We start from the raw sequence: 20,899 nt of genomic DNA, 5'->3' as shown, positions 1-20,899 counted from the left end.
GAAACTCCCCTCTCAAATGACGCTTCCCAGTACGTTGAACTCACGGTTACTGTCCCACAACCAGTCACTCCTACCACCCATTGTGGCCAAGCTCTGCCATCTACAGCACTTATTCCCTCACCTGCTGCCTCTGTAACTCTCCCATCAAACCTCTTAGATTGTAAGCTCTCCGGGGCAGGGATTTCCTTTCCTATTGTCGGACTCTGTTGTGCTTATTGTATTATTATAATTCCATGTACTGTATTGTGTTTGTACCGTGTCGGTGCTATATAAAAAAATATACATACATACACGCATACATAGATACACACATACACACAAACATACACACATACATAGATACACACATACACACATACATAGATACACACATGCATACATACATAGATACACACATACACACATGCATAGATACACACATACACACATACATAGATAGATACACACATACACACATACATAGATACACACATACACACATACACACATGCATACACACATACTAGAACAGGAAGGAACCCTTTACAAACAGACATTTTTTTGCCCCAGTAGCTGCCCCTGGCGGGCGCTGCACACGCCCTGCAACATGCTTATTCTCCAGGTCTCACCTTGATGCTTCGTTTGAACATGTATCCCGGGGTGGCGGAGCCTTTCCGGAGAAGCTCACTGAAGATGACTATCTGCTCGAAGAGGAAAACCCTTCGCTCTTTAGTCCGTGTTTCCTGCTCGATCACATAGAACGTGTCCTGCTGGAGAAGCTTCCCCTGAGCGGTGAGCTTTCCCTGGGAACGGAAAACATGGCACGTTAACCGGACATATCAATGGCACGTTAACCGGACGTATCAACGGCACGTTAACCGGACGTATCAACGGCACGTTAACCGGACGTATCAACGGCACGTTAACCGGACATATCAACGGCACGTTAACCGGACGTATCAACGGCACGTTAACCGGACATATCAACGGCACGTTAACCGGACATATCAACGGCACGTTAACCGGACGTATCAATGGCACGTTAACCGGACGTATCAATGGCACGTTAACCGGACGTATCAACGGCACGTTAACCGGACGTATCAATGGCACGTTAACCGGACATATCAACGGCACGTTAACCGGACGTATCAACGGCAAGTTAACCGGACGTATCAACGGCACGTTAACCGGACGTATCAACGGCACGTTAACCGGACGTATCAACGGCACGTTAACCGGACGTCTCAACGGCACGTTAACCGGACGTCTCAACGGCACGTTAACCGGACGTATCAACGGCACGTTAACCGGACGTATCAACGGCACGTTAACCGGACGTATCAACGGCACGTTAATCGGACGTCTCAACGGCACGTTAACCGGACGTATCAACGGCTCGTTAACCGGACGTATCAACGGCACGTTAACCGGACGTCTCAACGGCACTGGGGTTTGTGCGGGGACCATGGGGTTTACAGCACCCGCCACATATTATTAAAGGGTTAGTCCCAGGAGGATCTCGTGGCGGTGAGACATTTATTAGGACTGATACCATGAAAACGCGTCGGAGAGAGAAGTGTTTCAGAAACGGCGTATTGTTTGACTGAATGGGGAATATTTTCTCCACCTCTCAAATAAAATAATCCGATATATTTGCACAGTCTGTACATGAAATAACCAACTAGAACAATAAGGGGAAGTACAAGAGAGAAAGGGCAGAGGCACGGCAGGAATTCACACCCTAAGCTCCAGATTACAATGTATCAAATCAGATCCAGGACAGGTTACAGCCGGGCCCTACAACAGGTTTCAGAGTTGAAGGGCCACAAGCTTATTATAATGTCATTTTAGATACAATTAAACAGACTTACAAATGATTACATTTCAACATTTTGCACGCAGTTATAACATCTGCACCATATACATTTCCAACAACGTAACTTACAAGTGAGTGTCAGCGTGAAACTGTAACTAGCATGAAATCAGCCCGCGCAGAGTTTCCGGGCCCCTAGCTGGGCGCCAAATAAAGATCCCATAGAGGGCTGTGGGGTGTGGCGCGCGCCGCTGTGGGGTGTGGCGCGCTGCCGCGGCCACTGGGACCTGGCCTTAAACTGCTGTCCTGAGAAAGCAGAACTGCTCATTTAGAGACTTTGAGGACATTTTTTTTAATGACACAGTTAAAGAAGCCAGTGACACAACATGAGGAACGGATCAAATAATATACAATACTAAGCAGATGAGACCCATATGGACACAGTAATTATGAGATGTCCGTCACTGGGAGCACAATGTTCGGTGCGGAGTGATGGAATTAATAATGCCCGGCCCTGCGACAGCACGTTATCCGATCAGTCAGCACGTTATCCGACGTTATCCTATCAGTCAGCACGTTATCTGATCAGTCAGCACGTTATCCTATCAGTCAGCACGTTATCCTATCAGTCAGCACGTTATCCTGTTCAGTCAGCACGTTATCCTATCAGTCAGCACGTTATCCTATCAGTCAGCACGTTATCCTATCAGTCAGCACGTTATCCTATCAGTCAGCACGTTATCCGATCAGTCAGCACGTTATCCGATCAGTCAGCACGTTATCCGATCAGTCAGCACGTTATCCGATCAGTCAGCACGTTATCCGATCAGTCAGCACGTTATCCGATCAGTCAGCACGTTATCCGATCAGTCAGCACGTTATCCTATCAGTCAGCACGTTATCCTATCAGTCAGCACGTTATCCTATCAGTCAGCACGTTATCCGATCAGTCAGCACGTTATCCGATCAGTCAGCACGTTATCCTATCAGTCAGCACGTTATCCTATCAGTCAGCACGTTATCCTATCAGTCAGCACGTTATCCTATCAGTCAGCACGTTATCCTATCAGTCAGCACGTTATCCTATCAGTCAGCACGTTATCCGATCAGTCAGCACGTTATCCGATCAGTCAGCACGTTATCCGATCAGTCAGCACGTTATCCGATCAGTCAGCACGTTATCCGATCAGTCAGCACGTTATCCGATCAGTCAGCACGTTATCCTATCAGTCAGCACGTTATCCTATCAGTCAGCACGTTATCCTATCAGTCAGCACGTTATCCTATCAGTCAGCACGTTATCCGATCAGTCAGCACGTTATCCGATCAGTCAGCACGTTATCCTATCAGTCAGCACGTTATCCTATCAGTCAGCACGTTATCCTATCAGTCAGCACGTTATCCGATCAGTCAGCACGTTATCCGATCAGTCAGCACGTTATCCGATCAGTCAGCACGTTATCCGATCAGTCAGCACGTTATCCGATCAGTCAGCACGTTATCCTATCAGTCAGCACGTTATCCGATCAGTCAGCACGTTATCCGATCAGTCAGCACGTTATCCTATCAGTCAGCACGTTATCCTGTCAGTCAGCACGTTATCCTATCAGTCAGCACGTTATCCTATCAGTCTGCACGTTATCCGAGCAGTCAGCACGTTATCCTATCAGTCAGCACGTTATCCTATCAGTCTGCACGTTATCCTATCAGTCAGCACCTGGAAGGTTGTGATCAGTCCTGAACAAACCGCATAAACCCACTTGCAAATAAATAACAGATATATAGACATATTAATACATGATAAAAGCGGTGTTGGTGGAACTTATTTGCATTCACATTTCCCCCCCGGGGAGTCCCCCCCCCCCCCCCCCCCACCCCGGTCATTCTGAGACTGTCAGGTCAGTTTTATAATAATCTCCTCCTCGGTACAATGCAGCCAGTCTGCACACCAGATGTAATATGAACCAGATGAACAGGATTTAAGTCATGCCAGTTAAAAATTAACCCCTGTTTTGCCTCTGACGCGGCCAGAATGAGCAGCACATTTCCATGTGGTCTCCCTAGCACATGCACCTGGCATTAAAACTACATTTCTGATTAAATACTCTCTGTTGCCAGAAGAGACAACTCAGCTTTGATCTGCTTAGCTAGGCCCCCTGACAGCAAACACAGCAGCCCTTGTTGGCGAGGCAGGGGAACTGCTTGGTAACACAGGCAACAGGTAACACAGGTAACACAGGAAACAGGTCTCATTACACACTCAGCCTCTGATTCTTCATGTGACACAGACCTATCAGCCCGGAATGTCTGGGCCTGGTACACATATTTGGATGGGAGACAGAAGATGACCCCAGATACAGAACGTGGCACATTACTAACTCCTCCAAATACAAAGCAAGCAGGGCACAATAATGCCCAAATCTCTTACTCCACTGACACCAAGAGATGTGGAAATGTGCCAGTTAGCTGATCTAAAGCTCCGCCATAAGCGGGCACAGAGTTGGCAAAGGCAACACAACATGAGAAGCAATGTACTGCTGAGCCCCTATGGGAGTGAAGGGGTTAACACACCGCGCCTATACCCCCACATGATACAGTATCACCCCCAGCCTCACCTCGAATCCCTGCAGGCGCCCCAAGTTCATCATGTCGTTGCAGCGTTTCGGCACAAGGCACATCAGCGCCACTGATTTCTGTGCAATAAAGAGCAGGACGGCGTCAGATTAGGGGCGCAGAAAAAAACGCCCCGCGGTGTATAACCCCTGCTGGTCTATCCGAAGCTGGAGTCCCAGGAAAGTGACGCTTTGTGTGCCCGTCACACGCTCCCGGGTGTGTCGGTGTATCACACTTCCTGCTAATTTGGGGATTTGTCTAATCTTATGTTCCTTTCCTTACTCACATGTGTATGATGCGCACACGTCACACCCCTATAGTGCCTGTGCGTGACTTGTCACTGGATTCAGGTGTTAGGAGTTGTATTTGTTATCCAGCATTTAATGTAAACACATATATGGGGTTACAAACACCTCGTCGTCACCCCCCTCCCCCCCCACCCCCCCACACACACAAATTGTGCTATCCAGGAATTCGACAACAGTATCACTGTGTGTAACGTCACTTCCACTACTGCCTGTGACACTAAATATCATGTAGGTTTCTTGGCGACAGGGCTATAGAGATTTATGTTAAACATATATTATATATATTTATATATTTTTAATTCTATGATTTTGCTTTTATTAAAATACCAACAATAAATCTGCAATTTGCTGCAGGGTTCTCCAGCACCCGGAGGGTTAACGCTTTAGATGCCACGTGACGTAGCCACCCCATCCTGAGGTCTGGCACACCATGGGGCACATTTTGGTAGAGACCCAGTCACGGGCGCTGGTTTTCCGGGGGGAAAATTGGGTCCTGTGCTCCTGTGAAGCCCGGCAGAGGATCAGGAGAGGACTACTCCTTCACTTCCTCTCCCGGGATCAGTCACGCTGCGATTACGCGATCGCAGTGTGCGGGAGGCAGCACTGAAAGGGTTAAGGCCCATTAAATGTACCTAACGAGAACACCTACCGTCAAACGACTCACCTGAATGTCGGAGCAGTCCAGGCCGGCCTTCTCGCTGAACTTCAGGAAGTCCTGCAGGGACAGAGCAGGGGACAGAGACGGAGTCATTGGGTTTCAAGTCCGTGTGTCATTGGATTTACAGAGAACCTCGTACTAGTGTGATCCCAAATACAGGATAAACTGTGCAGCAAATACCAGCGAGAAGGAGACCTCAACCACAGCAGCGTTATATCCACAAGAGAAAGCACCCGCCGGCTCCATGAGAAGAAGGCTGGAGCTGCAGGTCGTGACACCTCTGCACAAACTAATAGAAGAGGTCTTCTTACACGTCACAGACCTCAAATCTCTTTATCCGTACAGAACTCGTCATTCAGAACTGATAAAAGGATTCACAACCCGCAAGGGAATGTCCGGAACCGATGTCTCCGAGTATTTGAGAAATCCTGGGTTGCAGTTACACCGAGGTTCACAATATTAGGGGGTATTTAGGACCGGACCTTTAAAAAGGGGAATTCCAGAACGGACGCACAATGAAGAGATAAATAATACATAGCGGCATCTAAAGCATTATGTTTCTTTCCTTCCTCACTCACCTTGAGCAGCAGCTGATACTTTGTTATCCGCTGGATCGGCTTGATGAGGAAATCACTAATTGTGAATCTCTGGTTTATTTCCTGCTTCACTTCCTAGAAACGGATCAGAGTCAGATGTTAGAGAACACGATGCGGGTTCCTCTGGTATTGGGGTTCGTTGGGGTGCATTTACAATATGATTTTTAGCCTAACTACATGGGAACGCGCCAGCGTCAGCCAATCAGTGAGAGGGGAAGTGACATCCCGTCTTCTGATTGGCTGCTGCCGGAGATGCTTTTCACTTCCTTGGTACCCGAGCCGACCCCACTCCGAAGAGACGAGAACGTGCAGAGGGGAAGGAGACCAGGGAGAACGTGCAGAGGGGAAGGAGACCAGGGAGAACATGCAGAGGGGAAGGAGACCAGGGAGAAGATGCAGAGGGGAAGGAGACCAGGGAGAACATGCAGAGGGGAAGGAGACCAGGGAGATCATGCAGAGGGGAAGGAGACCAGGGAGAAGATGCAGAGGGGAAGGAGACCAGGGAGAACATGCAGAGGGGAAGGTGACCAGGGAGAACGTGCAGAGGGGAAGGAGACCAGGGAGAAGATGCAGAGGGGAAGGAGACCAGGGAGAACGTGCAGAGGGGAAGGAGACCAGGGAGAACATGCAGAGGGGAAGGAGACCAGGGAGAACATGCAGAGGGGAAGGTGACCAGGGAGAACGTGCAGAGGGGAAGGAGACCAGGGAGAACGTGCAGAGGGGAAGGAGACCAGGGAGAACATGCAGAGGGGAAGGTGACCAGGGAGAACGTGCAGAGGGGAAGGAGACCAGGGAGAACATGCAGAGGGGAAGGAGACCAGGGAGAACATGCAGAGGGGAAGGAGACCAGGGAGAACATGCAGAGGGGAAGGAGACCAGGGAGAACGTGCAGAGGGGAAGGAGACCAGGGAGAACATGCAGAGGGGAAGGAGACCAGGGAGAACGTGCAGAGGGGAAGGAGACCAGGGAGAACGTGCAGAGGGGAAGGAGACCAGGGAGAAGATGCAGAGGGGAAGGAGACCAGGGAGAACGTGCAGAGGGGAAGGAGACCAGGGAGAACATGCAGAGGGGAAGGAGACCAGGGAGAACGTGCAGAGGGGAAGGAGACCAGGGAGAACGTGCAGAGGGGAAGGAGACCAGGGAGAACGTGCAGAGGGGAAGGAGACCAGGGAGAACATGCAGAGGGGAAGGAGACCAGGGAGAAGATGCAGAGGGGAAGGAGACCAGGGAGAACATGCAGAGGGGAAGGAGACCAGGGAGAAGATGCAGAGGGGAAGGAGACCAGGGAGAACATGCAGAGGGGAAGGAGACCAGGGAGAAGATGCAGAGGGGAAGGAGACCAGGGAGAACATTCAGAGGGGAAGGAGACCAGGGAGAACGTGCAGAGGGGAAGGAGACCAGGGAGAAGATGCAGAGGGGAAGGAGACCAGGGAGAACATGCAGAGGGGAAGGAGACCAGGGAGAACATGCAGCGGGGAAGGAGACCAGGGAGAACGTGCAGAGGGGAAGGAGACCAGGGAGAAGATGCAGAGGGAAAGGAGACCAGGGAGAACATTCAGAGGGGAAGGAGACCAGGGAGAACGTGCAGAGGGGAAGGAGACCAGGGAGAAGATGCAGAGGGGAAGGAGACCAGGGAGAACATGCAGAGGGGAAGGAGACCAGGGAGAACATAGAGAGGGGAAGGAGACCAGGGAGAACGTGCAGAGGGGAAGGAGACCAGGGAGAACATGCAGCGGGGAAGGAGACCAGGGAGAACGTGCAGAGGGGAAGGAGACCAGGGAGAAGATGCAGAGGGGAAGGAGACCAGGGAGAACGTGCAGAGGGGAAGGAGACCAGGGAGAACATGCAGAGGGGAAGGAGACCAGGGAGAACATGCAGAGGGGAAGGAGACCAGCGAGAACGTGCAGAGGGGAAGGAGACCAGGGAGAAGATGCAGAGGGGAAGGAGACCAGGGAGAACGTGCAGAGGGGAAGGAGACCAGGGAGAACGTGCAGAGGGGAAGGAGACCAGGGAGAACATGCAGAGGGGAAGGAGACCAGGGAGAACGTGCAGAGGGGAAGGAGACCAGGGAGAACGTGCAGAGGGGAAGGAGACCAGGGAGAACATGCAGAGGGGAAGGAGACCAGGGAGAACATGCAGAGGGGAAGGAGACCAGGGAGAACATGCAGAGGGGAAGGAGACCAGGGAGAACATGCAGAGGGGAAGGAGACCAGGGAGAACATGCAGAGGGGAAGGAGACCAGGGAGAACATAGAGAGGGGAAGGAGACCAGGGAGAACGTGCAGAGGGGAAGGAGACCAGGGAGAACATAGAGAGGGGAAGGAGACCAGGGAGAACATGCAGAGGGGAAGGAGACCAGGGAGAACATGCAGAGGGGAAGGAGACCAGGGAGAACCTAAGATCTGTGCTCTTTAAAGGAGAAATCCAAGCAATCCGTGTGTGATTTTTTAAATAAATCAGTTCTGTAGTATTATTAACACTTAATTTTTTTTTTTTTATTATTCATCTCTTAATGCCATTTTGAATGAGTTTTAAAGCACCCTTTGATTTCTATAGCAGGTTTTAGCCCCCGTCCCCAGCAGTGCAAGTGTATTGGGGAGGGGGGTGGGGGAGAAGGAGAGAGAGGTGGGGGAAATGAGAGGTGACGGGGGAGAGAGGTAGGTGGGTGTGGGGGGGAAAGGTGGGAGCGTGAGGGAGAGAGAGGTAAGTGTATTTTGTGTGTGTGCACTTGCGTTAGTTGGTTGGTACTCGCCACTCACTCCTGAATTCCCACGTGTGACCTTGGGCACATAAAGGTCGGGACCCGGGTCTAATACTACAGAACGGATTTATTTAATAACACACACGTAGGACATTGCGTGGACTGCCCAATAAAGACAAGCGGAGCGAAGGAATGAGAGGTGCAGGATATACTCATTATCTAATGCTGCTGTTCGCCTACTTTTGATACATTTATTGATGCTTCATCAGCAACATCACAAAGCCGAGAAAACGCGTCTCTTACCTCAAAGAATGAGTCGTACTCGGCGACGACGTGCTCCGAGCGTGGCTTGTTCTGGCAGTATATCACATACATGTGCAATCTTCTCTCCTACAAACACAAACACGTTTACCGCTCGCCGCTATTGTAAAGAATGGGCCTCACGCTCGGTAACGCGAGACCGTCTTCTAATGAGATGCGCTCTAACCGAGTGAGGTGCCCCAGGACTGCCAAGAGGTATATTAGTAATGAGTAGAACAGAAATACTTCTAATGATCACAGACAGCATGGAGTCTGTAAGGCCACGAACATAGCGTGCGCGACCGTATGCGCGCGGCGAGAACAACAGTCCGCACCTCTGAGGCCGCCCATAGAGCGCGCCATGAAGCGCGACCGCGCGAACAGGCCGCACCTCCGAGGCCGGCCATAGAGCACGCGATGAAGCGCGACGGCGTTTTCAGCAGACAAGAGAATTTGTTTTTGTTGCGCAATGGTCGGGTCACCTGAGCGGTTCAGCCAATGAGGGCAAACCAGCCTTGTGACGTCACTGCCAAGCCACACAAACACACAAACCCAGCCACACAAACACACAAACCCAGCCACACAAACACACAAACCCAGCCACACAAACACACAAACACACAAACCCAGCCACACAAACACACAAACCCAGCCACACAAACCCAGCCACACAAACACACAAACCCAGCCACACAAACACACAAACCCAGCCACACAAACACACAAACCCAGCCACACAAACACACAAACCCAGCCACACAAACACACAAACCAAGCCACACAAACACACAAACCCAGCCACACAAACCCAGCCACACAAACACACAAACCCAGCCACACAAACACAAACACACAAACCCAGCCACACAAACACACAAACCCAGCCACACAAACACACAAACCCAGCCACACAAACACACAAACCCAGCCACACAAACACACAAACCCAGCCACACAAACACACAAACCCAGCCACACAAACACACAAACCCAGCCACACAAACACACAAACCCAGCCACACAAACACACAAACCCAGCCACATAAACACACAAACCCAGCCACACAAACCCAGCCACACAAACACACAAACCCAGCCACATAAACCCAGAAACTCAAACCCAGCAGGCTGGCGGGACCCAGCCACACAAACACACAAACCCAGCCACACAAACACACAAACCCAGCCACACAAACACACAAACCCAGCCACACAAACACACAAACCCAGCCACATAATCACAAACACACAAACCCAGCCACACAAACCCAGCCACACAAACACACAAACCCAGCCACACAAACACAAACACACAAACCCAGCCACACAAACACACAAACCCAGCCATACAAACACACAGATCCAGCCACACAAACCCAGCCACACAAACCCAGCCACACAAACCCAGCCACACAAACACACAAACCCAGCCACACAAACACACAAACCCAGCCACAAAAACCCAGCAGGCTGGCGGGACCCAGCCACACAAAACCAGCCACACAACCACACAAACCCAGCCACACAAACACACAAACCCAGCCACACAAACACACAAACACACAAACCCAGCCACACAAACACACAAACCCAGCCACACAAACACACAAACCCAGCCACACAAACACACAAACCCAGCCACACAAACCCAGCCACACAAACACAAACACACAAACCCAGCCACACAAACACACAAACACACAAACCCAGCCACACAAACACACAAACCCAGCCACACAAACCCAGCCACACAAACACACAAACCCAGCCACACAAACCCAGCAGGCTGGCGGGACCCAGCCACACAAACTCAGCCACACAAACCCAGCCACACAACCCCAGCCACACAACCACAGCCACACAAACCCAGCCACACAAACCCAGCAGGCTGGCGGGACCCAGCCACACAAATCCAGCCACAGAAACCCAGCCACAGAAACCCAGCCACACAAACCCAGCCACACAACCCCAGCCACACAACCCCAGCCACACAAACCCAGCCACACAAACCCAGCCACACAAACCCAGCAGGCTGGCGGGACCCAGCCACACAAACCCAGCCACACAAACCCAGCCACACAAACCCAGCAGGCTGGCGGGACCCAGCCACACAAACCCAGCCACACAAACCCAGCCACACAACCCCAGCCACACAAACCCAGCCACACAAACCCAGGCACACAAACCCAGCCACACAAACCCAGCCACACAAACCCAGCCACACAAACCCAGCAGGCTGGCGGGAGATGTATTAAACGAAATGACCCATATGTATGATAAGAAAAGCCTATAGAAATGGATGACATACTGTGTCACATCGGAAGCGCGTCGGGTTACTTTGTTACTGTTGTATATTTATCTAAGTCTCCCGCGGGATAAACTGCGGCACCAAATGTATCCGAGGAAAACATATTCCTGGCCTTGGAGGAGCAGATGCGCGTTACCTCGTGCGCGCTCTGCGCGTTACCTCGTGCGCGCTCTGCACGTTACCTTGTGCGCGCTCTGCACACATTTCTGGTATTAAAATATCTAAATATACAAATGCAAAAATATGTACCCAGCACGAAGTGACGTGTTCTACGTGTACCAGAGTGTGAGTATACAGCAGGGATAAGGGAGACACTGTATACACGAACCACGGATTGTTACAGACCGTGGCCATTCTGGAACTCACGTGCTTTATAAAGAGCTGTGCCAGCCGCTCCGGCTCCTGTGGACACTTCTGTAATTCTGCCATGAAAAAACTGCAACAGAACAAAACCAAAGCAATTAGCCAATACATGAGCCACAGAAACCACGGACATGTTACACGCATTTCTCTAGTAACTCGAGTCGTAGCTTTAGCTACTTAACCCTTGTAATGCCTGATTTAAACCACTAATGTTTCTAAAAATCCCGTTTTAACCCCTTACGCAAAGTCCCTGCCACCGCCCCTGCCAGCGCCCCTGCCAGCGCCTGTCCTCTTCAGTATGACGCCTGCAAAGTAATCGTTTTGGATAACAGGAAAAGTGGCACAGGTTATGCGTGGGTCGACGTCACAGATTAGGCAGGTGTGTTTGTGTGTTGGTCGATGGCTCAGGTTGTGCGTGGGTCAGTGGCACAGGTTGTGTGTGGGTCAGTGGCACAGGTTGTGCGTGGGTCAGTGGCACAGGTTGTGCGTGGGTCATTGGCACAGGTTGTGCGTGGGTCAGTGGCACAGGTTGTGTGTGGGTCAGTGGCACAGGTTGTGCGTGGGTCAGTGGCACAGGTTGTGCTTGGGTCTGTGGCACAGGTTGTGCGTGGGTCAGTGGCACAGCTTGTGCGTGGGTCAGGGGCACAGGTTGTGCGTGGGTCAGGGGCACAGTTTGTGCTTGGGTCAGTGGCACAGGTTGTGCAGGGATCGGTGGCACAGGTTGAGCGTGGGTCAGTGGCACAGGTTGTGCGTGGGTCAGTGGCACAGGTTGTGCGTGGGTCAGTGGCACAGGTTGTGCAGGGGTCGGTGGCACAGTCTGTGCGTGGGTCAGTGGCACAGGTTGTGCTTGGGTCTGTGGCACAGGTTGTGCGTGGGTCAGTGGCACAGCTTGTGCGTGGGTCAGGGGCACAGGTTGTGCGTGGGTCAGGGGCACAGTTTGTGCTTGGGTCTGTGGCACAGGTTGTGCAGGGGTCGGTGGCACAGGTTGAGCGTGGGTCAGTGAACATAAAGGTGTACAGGGCATTTGAACATTGTGATTAAAGTATTACATGTTCTGCTGAATCATTTCACTAACAAGTCAGAAGTGGAACAGATGGGCCACGTTAGCCACGTTTAATATTCACCCAAGAAAAGGTAAAGAAATAAGAAAGAAATAAGAGAGTCCGTGGGATCCCACGTCTGGACATAGGGCTTTATAATGAACAAATATAGCAAATACGCCACAAAAAAATGTAACTTCAAGTAGCGGATTTATTAAAGGCCCCACATTAGTACTAAGTATCTGTTCTGCTGGAGGATAATCTGAAAGTTACATACAATGAAAAATGTTATTTTAGAAAGAAAACATTTTAACTGACAAAGAGAAACTCACAGGTCAGTGTCTGCGTCCCACGTACCCCCATCCTGTCAGTGTCTGCATCCCACGTACCCCCATCCTGTCAGTGTCTGCATCCCACGTACCCCCATCCTGTCAGTGTCTGCATCCCACGTACCCCCATCCTGTCAGTGTCTGCATCCCACGTACCCACATCCTGTCAGTGTCTGCATCCCACGTACCCCCAACCTGTCAGTGTCTGCATCCCACGTACCCACATCCTGTCAGTGTCTGCATCCCACGTACCCCCATCCTGTCAGTGTCTGCATCCCACGTACCCCCATCCTGTCAGTGTGTGCATCCCACGTACCCCCATCCTGTCAGTGTCTGCATCCCACGTACCCACATCCTGTCAGTGTCTGCATCCCACGCACCCCCATCCTGTCAGTGTCTGCATCCCACGTACCCACATCCTGTTAGTGTCTGCATCCCACGTACCCACATCCTGTCAGTGTCTGCATCCCACGTACCCCCATCCTGTCAGTGTCTGCATCCCACGTACCCCCATCCTGTCAGTGTCTGCATCCCATGTACCCCCCTCCTGTCAGTGTCTGCATCCCATGTACCCCCCTCCTGTCAGTGTCTGCATCCCACGTACCCCCATCCTGTCAGTGTCTGCATCCCACGTACCCACATCCTGTCAGTGTCTGCATCCCACATACCCCCATCCTGTCAGTGTCTGCATCCCACGTACCCCCATCCTGTCAGTGTCTACATCCCACGTACCCCCATCCTGTCAGTGTCTGCATCCCACGTACCCACATCCTATCAGTGTCTGCATCCCACGTACCCCCATCCTGTCAGTGTCTGCATCCCACGTACCCACATCCTGTTAGTGTCTGCATCCCACGTACCCACATCCTGTCAGTGTCTGCATCCCACGTACCCCCATCCTGTCAGTGTCTGCATCCCACGTACCCCCACCCTGTCAGTGTCTGCATCCCACGTACCCCCATGATATCAGTGTCTGCATCCCACGTACCCCCATCCTGTCAGTGTGTGCATCCCACGTACCCCCATCCTGTCAGTGTCTGCATCCCACGTACCCACATCCTGTCAGTGTCTGCATCCCACGTGTCCCCATCCTATCAGTGTCTGCACCCCCGTACCCCCATCCTGTCAGTGTCTGCATCCCACGTGTCCCATCCTATCAGTGTCTGCATCCCACGTACCCCCATCCTGTCAGTGTCTGCATCACTTGTAGCCCCATCCTGTCAGTGTCTGCATCCCACGTACCCACATCCTGTCAGTGTCTGCATCCCACGTACCCCCATCCTGTCAGTGTCTGCATCCCACGTACCCCCATCCTGTCAGTGTCTGCATCCCACGTACCCCCATCCTGTCAGTGTCTGCATCCAACGTACCCCCATCCTGTCAGTGTCTGCATCCAACGTACCCCCATCCTGTCAGTGTCTGCATCCCACGTACCCCCATCCTGTCAGTGTCTGCATCCAACGTACCCCCATCCTGTCAGTGTCTGCATCCCACGTACCCCCATCCTGTCAGTGTCTGCATCCCACGTAGCGACATCCTGTCAGTGTCTGCATCCCACGTACCCCCATCCTGTCAGTGTCTGCATCCCACGTACCCCCATCCTATCAGTGTCTGCATCCCACGTACCCCCATCCTGTCAGGGTCTGCATCCCACGTACCCCCATCCTATCAGTGTCTGCATCCCACGTACCCACATCCTGTCAGGGACTGCATCCCATGTACCCCCATCCTGTCAGTGTCTGCATCCCACGTTGGGGCAGGTTAGTACACAGCACTGGGGCAGGTTAGTACACAGCGCGGGGCAGGTTAGTACACAGCGTGGGGCAGGTTAGTACACAGGCTTCGTGGGGAGTACACGCTGGGGCAGGTTAGTACACAGCACTGGGGCAGGTTAGTACACAGCGCGGGGCAGGTTAGTACACAGCGCGGGGGCAGGTTAGTACACAGCGCGGGGGCAGGTTAGTACACAGCGCGGGGGCAGGTTAGTACACAGCACGGGGGCAGATTAGTACACAGGCTTCGCGGGGAGTACGCACCGGGGCAGGTAAGTACACAGGCTTCGCGGGGAGTATGTGCGGGGGCAGGTTAGTACACAGCATGGGGGCAGGTTAGTACACAGCGATGGGGCAGGTTAGTACACAGTGATGGGGCAGGTTAGTACACAGCGCGGGGCAGGTTAGTACACAGCGCCGGGGCAGGTTAGTACACACGGGGAGTGCGCGTCGGGGCTGCGAGCTTAGTCTCAGGTGACTGGCGGCCACGTTATAATGCACATCGGATGGAATGCGAGTTCCGAATGTTACACACAAATACTGCGCCTGAATTACTAGACGTGGAAATACATGGACGGGGGGAACAGTGAGAGCGATTGTTCCTCAACAGCCATTAAAGCGTGAAAACGAGGGGGCTGTATAGGAGGTTATCTTGGGGAACATAATGAAAACATTCTTTTCTTAACCTCTTCCCTGCCTGACAGTTCTCCAGCAGAAAGGGCCTACGCATTATTAAGGAGACATTGTTCCTCCTTTTTTGGCTTTTCAGCGGTCTGCGTTACGCTTGTGGTTTGGAGGCAGCGAATGGGAGCGATCACACTGTACATACAGTATTAGAGCAAAGTCTGCACCAAGCGTCTCCATTTTCTCTGCATCAACAAACTCACAGTCTGGTTTAAACGCCCCTGGATGACATTAATAGACACCCGACAAAAGGGTTTCCTACATTTAGAGCAGACAAGAAACAACAAGGTATTTGTTTTGAGCTGTGAGTGTGCATGCACTATTTGGGATATGGCCCCCTATAATTGTCATTACTCCCCCCTCCCCAAGGAAGCCCTTTAATATTCTGGAATAGTAGCATTTCTCACTCTTTGTGCCAGTCGTATATCTGGTGAATGTTGCCAAACACAATTTTGTCTTTCCCTTTCATATCTTCCGGAGCGCCTTTTTCTTCCATCCTCGGTATGAAGCTCTGGAAAAGGATGACAGTTGCATTCAGTAAAAAGGCTGGGGATTATGCGGGTGTTATTCTGGCATCAGCGTAAACAAGATTTCACACAAGCTCTGACTAACCATGTCAGGAATTCGAGAGCAACATATACTGCTACATCCCCTCATACAGTGTAACATAGTGAAGTAGTATTAGGATAAGCACAAGACCAGTGGGGCCACTGTCACCCATTCTTTTTGTAGCCTTGTTAAATACCTTAATCACTAGTTGCTCGATCTAGTATTTGAGTGGTTAAAGCTGCAGCTCATGTTTAAGAGGTACTTCTTTGTCAAAACTCTGTTCCGGATCTTTGCATATTTGGGATTGCTGCAATGTGCCTCCTCGGTGAGGTACAACCAAATCAACTGTGAATTCTGTTCTATTCAGTATTGTTTTCCTGCATACCTGTTAATATGTGTATATTGTTTATCAAACTTGGTAATATCTATAGATTCGATATCAAAGCTGATATGTCTATATTATATATGAAACCTTGGTAATATGTGTATATTATATATCATTATTTATTCTACGTTATTAAATAAGAGTGAAACATGATGTAGGCTGTTACATGACTGAGTAATCCCACTTTATTTAATTGATAGAGACCCGACACCCCTCTCCCCCCAGCAGGAACTCTGTTGTGACTGTACCATTCTCTGAGCCCGGGGATTGATTTTTCAGGTATTTGGCAATCCCACTTAAATAAAACAGTGCTGCCTAAAACCGGCACAGTCTGCACGTGTAATCACATCCCACGGGGAGTGCGTTGCAAATTGGGCGGTTAAAGAAAGGCACCATCAGCAGATGAGTATGCGGATGACCTCTGTCCTAATTCTTGGGCTCATTAAGATGATTTTCCTATGTATAAATACAGCTGCAGTGATACATGTCAGTGTTAGATTCACTGCCAGAAACAGCGCACAGTGAAGTCCTGGCTTCCTGGCTGCAGTGTTCCCTAACCCGCCCTGATCACCTCTCTCAGCCCCACATCCTGCAGTCAGCTCTAATGCTGGAGAAAGGTTGATATAGAACGTTATTGTTGAGACTTCTTACAAAGTACTGCTGTATATCAGAAGCCATGATCACCGCACCATAGGAATCCCCGCGTCACTTTGTTCTGCGTTATTCCAAGTAATACACCCAGAATGCAATGCATGCGGGATAATACTGTGACCCTGCGGTGCAGAATGGGTCCGTCTCTCTCATTATATTTAACATCTACTCCACAAATCAAGATCACTTTGTCAGATTTCCAAATGGCCCTTAACCCTAATACTCGGTACGAGCACAAAACCAACAGCAGGAATCAATAAGACACACAGCATTGGTTAGCACAGGGGTGGGAAACTCCAGTCCTCAAGGGCCACCAACAGGCCAGGATATCCCTGCTTCAGCTCAGGTGATGCAGTCTTTGACTGAGCCATTGATTGAGCCACTTGTGCTGAAGCAGGGAAATCTTGAAAACCTGACCTGTTGGTGGCCCTTGAGGACAGGCGTTGGCCAGTCCTGGTTTAGAGGGTAATTATTAGACACATGTAAGGAGACCCGCTGCACGTATCACAGTGATAACGCCGTTCTTAGAAAATTCACAAGGACAATGAAATAAAGGATTTCCCCCCAATATTTGTACTAGAAAGCGGCGCAGTGACGCGGAGAAGCGCGGCAGTGACCCGGAGAAGCGCGGCAGTGACCCGGAGAAGCGCGGCAGTGACCCGGAGAACGCGGCAGTGACCCGGAGAACGCGGCAGTGACCCGGAGAAGCGCGGCAGTGACCCGGAGAAGCGCGGCAGTGACCCGGAGAAGCGCGGCAGTGACCCGGAGAAGCGCGGCAGTGACCCGGAGAAGCGCAGCAGTGACCCGGAGAACGCGGCAGTGACCTGGAGAACGCGGCAGTGACCCGGAGAACGCGGCAGTGACCCGGAGAAGCGCGGCACAGTGACCCGGAGAAGCGCGGCACAGTGACCCGGAGAAGCGCGGCAGTGACCCGGAGAAGCGCGGCAGTGACCCGGAGAAGCGCGGCAGTGACCCGGAGAAGCGCGGCAGTGACCCGGAGAAGCGCGGCAGTGACCCGGAGAAGCGCGGCAGTGACCCGGAGAAGCGCGGCCCAGTGACCCGGAGAAGCGCGGCAAAGTGTCCCGGAGAAGCGCGGCAAAGTGTCCCGGAGAAGCGCGGCACAGTGACCCGGAGAAGCGCGGCAGTGACCCGGAGAAGCGCGGCACAGTGACCCGGAGAAGCGCGGCACGGTGACCCGGAGAAGCGCGGCAGTGACCCGGAGAAGCGCGGCAGTGACCCGGAGAAGCGCGGCAGTGACCCGGAGAAGCGCGGCAGTGACCCGGAAAAGCGCAGTAGTGACCCGGAGAAGCGCGGCACGGTGACCCGGAGAAGCGCGGCAGTGACCCGGAGAAGCGCGGCAGTGACCCGGAGAAGCGCGGCACGGTGACCCGGAGAAGCGCGGCAGTGACCCGGAGAAGCGCGGCAGTGACCCGGAGAAGCGCGGCAGTGACCCGGAGAAGCGCGGCACGGTGACCCGGAGAAGCACGGCAGTGACCCGGAGAAGCGCGGCAGTGACCCGGAGAAGCGCGGCAGTGACCCGGAGAAGCGCGGCAGTGACCCGGAGAACGCGGCAGTGACCCGGAGAAGCGCGGCAGTGACCCGGAGAAGCGCGGCAGTGACCCGGAGAAGCGCGGCACAGTGACCCGGAGAAGCGCGGCAGTGACCCGGAGAAGCGCGGCAGTGACCCGGAGAAGCGCGGCAGTGACCCGGAGAAGCGCGGCAGTGACCCGGAGAAGCGCGGCACAGTGACCCGGAGAAGCGCGGCAGTGACCCGGAGAAGCGCGGCAGTGACCCGGAGAAGCGCGGCAGTGACCCGGAGAAGCGCGGCACAGTGACCCGGAGAAGCGCGGCACAGTGACCCGGAGAAGCGCGGCAGTGACCCGGAGAAGCGCGGCAGTGACCCGGAGAAGCGCGGCACAGTGACCCGGAGAAGCGCGGCAGTGACCCGGAGAAGCGCGGCAGTGACCCGCAGAAGCGCGGCAGTGACCCGGAGAAGCGCGGCAGTGACCCGGAGAAGCGCGGCAGTGACCCGGAGAAGCGCGGCAGTGACCCGGAGAAGCGCGGCAGTGACCCGGAGAAGCGCGGCACGGTGACCCGGAGAAGCGCGGCAGTGACCCGGAAAAGCGCAGTAGTGACCCGGAGAAGCGCGGCACGGTGACCCGGAGAAGCGCGGCAGTGACCCGGAGAAGCGCGGCAGTGACCCGGAGAAGCGCGGCACAGTGACCCGGAGAAGCGCGGCACAGTGACCCGGAGAAGCGCGGCAGTGACCCGGAAAAGCGCAGTAGTGACCCGGAGAAGCGCGGCACGGTGACCCGGAGAAGCGCGGCAGTGACCCGGAGAAGCGCGGCAGTGACCCGGAGAAGCGCGGCACAGTGACCCGGAGAAGCGCGGCAGTGACCCGGAGAAGCGCGGCAGTGACCCGGAGAAGCGCGACACGGTGACCCGGAGAAGCGCGGCACAGTGACCCGGAGAAGCGCGGCAGTGACCCGGAGAAGCGCGGCAGTGACCCGGAGAAGCGCGGCAGTGACCCGGAGAAGCGCGGCAGTGACCCGGAGAAGCGCGGCACAGTGACCCGGAGAAGCGCGGCAGTGACCCGGAGAAGCGCGGCACGGTGACCCGGAGAAGCGCGGCAGTGACCCGGAGAAGCGCGGCACAGTGACCCGGAGAAGCGCGGCACGGTGACCCGGAGAAGCGCGGCACAGTGACCCGGAGAAGCGCGGCACGGTGACCCGGAGAAGCGCGGCACAGTGACCCGGAGAAGCGCGGCAGTGACCCGGAAAAGCGCAGTAGTGACCCGGAGAAGCGCGGCACGGTGACCCGGAGAAGCGCGGCAGTGACCCGGAGAAGCGCGGCACAGTGACCCGGAGAAGCGCGGCAGTGACCCGGAGAAGCGCGGCACAGTGACCCGGAGAAGCGCGACACGGTGACCCGGAGAAGCGCGGCACAGTGACCCGGAGAAGCGCGGCAGTGACCCGGAGAAGCGCGGCACGGTGACCCGGAGAAGCGCGGCAGTGACCCGGAGAAGCGCGGCAGTGACCCGGAGAAGCGCGACACGGTGACCCGGAGAAGCGCGGCAGTGACCCGGAGAAGCGCGGCAGTGACCCGGAGAAGCGCGGCAGTGACCCGGAGAAGTGCGACACGGTGACCCGGAGAAGCGCGGCAGTGACCCGGAGAAGCGCGGGACTTCCCTAGAAAGCGGCGCAGTGACGCGGAGAAGCGCGGGACTTCCCTAGAAAGCGGCGCAGTGACGCGGAGAAGCGCGGGACTTCCCTAGAAAGCGGCGCAGTGACGCGGAGAAGCGCGGGACTTTCCCACATAGGATCGCGCAGTTATTTCTTCTCCAGGAGAGGAGGAATTGTTCACAATTCTCTTTGCAAACAAAACATAAAGTGGGAGTGAGTATGACGACACTAGATGGATATGCATTAACCCTTCGCGTTCCCTGGCAGCGCAGCGGTGAGTTTCAGGCCTCCCGGTCAGTAACACAAAGAAGGATTTGGCAATAGATGTGCCGAGTTTCGGAGCGGCACTTACCTCCACCACGACTCCGAGATCCTTCACGTAATCTTTCTCCGTCTGCACCAGTTCATTCAGGACAAACCTGTGGAGCCCAGAGGAGACCCGAGTTACTATACAGAGAGCACGGCTCTAATACGCAGGGGGGCATCTTACCCTGAGGTGTTACAGCACAAAGCAGCTGCAGCCAGGAGAAGTCAGTGTTTAATATTCACTTTATACCGCTCTGCGCGGCAGGGTGCGCGTTTCGCCGGACGCAGCCAACTTGTGTTACTCATATGTAGGTAAACACACTCATTCATTGGAAGGGTGTCTTATTCCTCAGGCCTGTG

General features: G+C 53.5%; 1 protein-coding gene across 1 annotated transcript in view; it reads right to left on the bottom strand.

Moving 5' to 3' along the window:
- Nucleotides 1-20,899, bottom strand: part of LOC142500019 (kalirin-like) — a 297,527-nt gene that overhangs the window by 59,823 nt on the left and 216,805 nt on the right. The window contains exons 8-15 of the mRNA XM_075610076.1: nucleotides 20,586-20,652; nucleotides 15,874-15,977; nucleotides 11,645-11,714; nucleotides 8,974-9,060; nucleotides 5,953-6,045; nucleotides 5,381-5,431; nucleotides 4,411-4,488; nucleotides 609-782 (exon numbers count right to left, since the gene is read on the bottom strand). Coding sequence (XP_075466191.1) covers nucleotides 609-782; nucleotides 4,411-4,488; nucleotides 5,381-5,431; nucleotides 5,953-6,045; nucleotides 8,974-9,060; nucleotides 11,645-11,714; nucleotides 15,874-15,977; nucleotides 20,586-20,652 — 724 coding nt within the window. The remainder of the gene's footprint in view (nucleotides 1-608; nucleotides 783-4,410; nucleotides 4,489-5,380; nucleotides 5,432-5,952; nucleotides 6,046-8,973; nucleotides 9,061-11,644; nucleotides 11,715-15,873; nucleotides 15,978-20,585; nucleotides 20,653-20,899) is intronic.

Source organism: Ascaphus truei, chromosome 7 (assembly GCF_040206685.1).
Source record: "Ascaphus truei isolate aAscTru1 chromosome 7, aAscTru1.hap1, whole genome shotgun sequence".
Taxonomy (NCBI): domain Eukaryota; kingdom Metazoa; phylum Chordata; class Amphibia; order Anura; family Ascaphidae; genus Ascaphus; species Ascaphus truei.
Note: the sequence above shows the minus strand (reverse complement) of the source record. Positions and strands in the feature narration are given on the sequence as shown.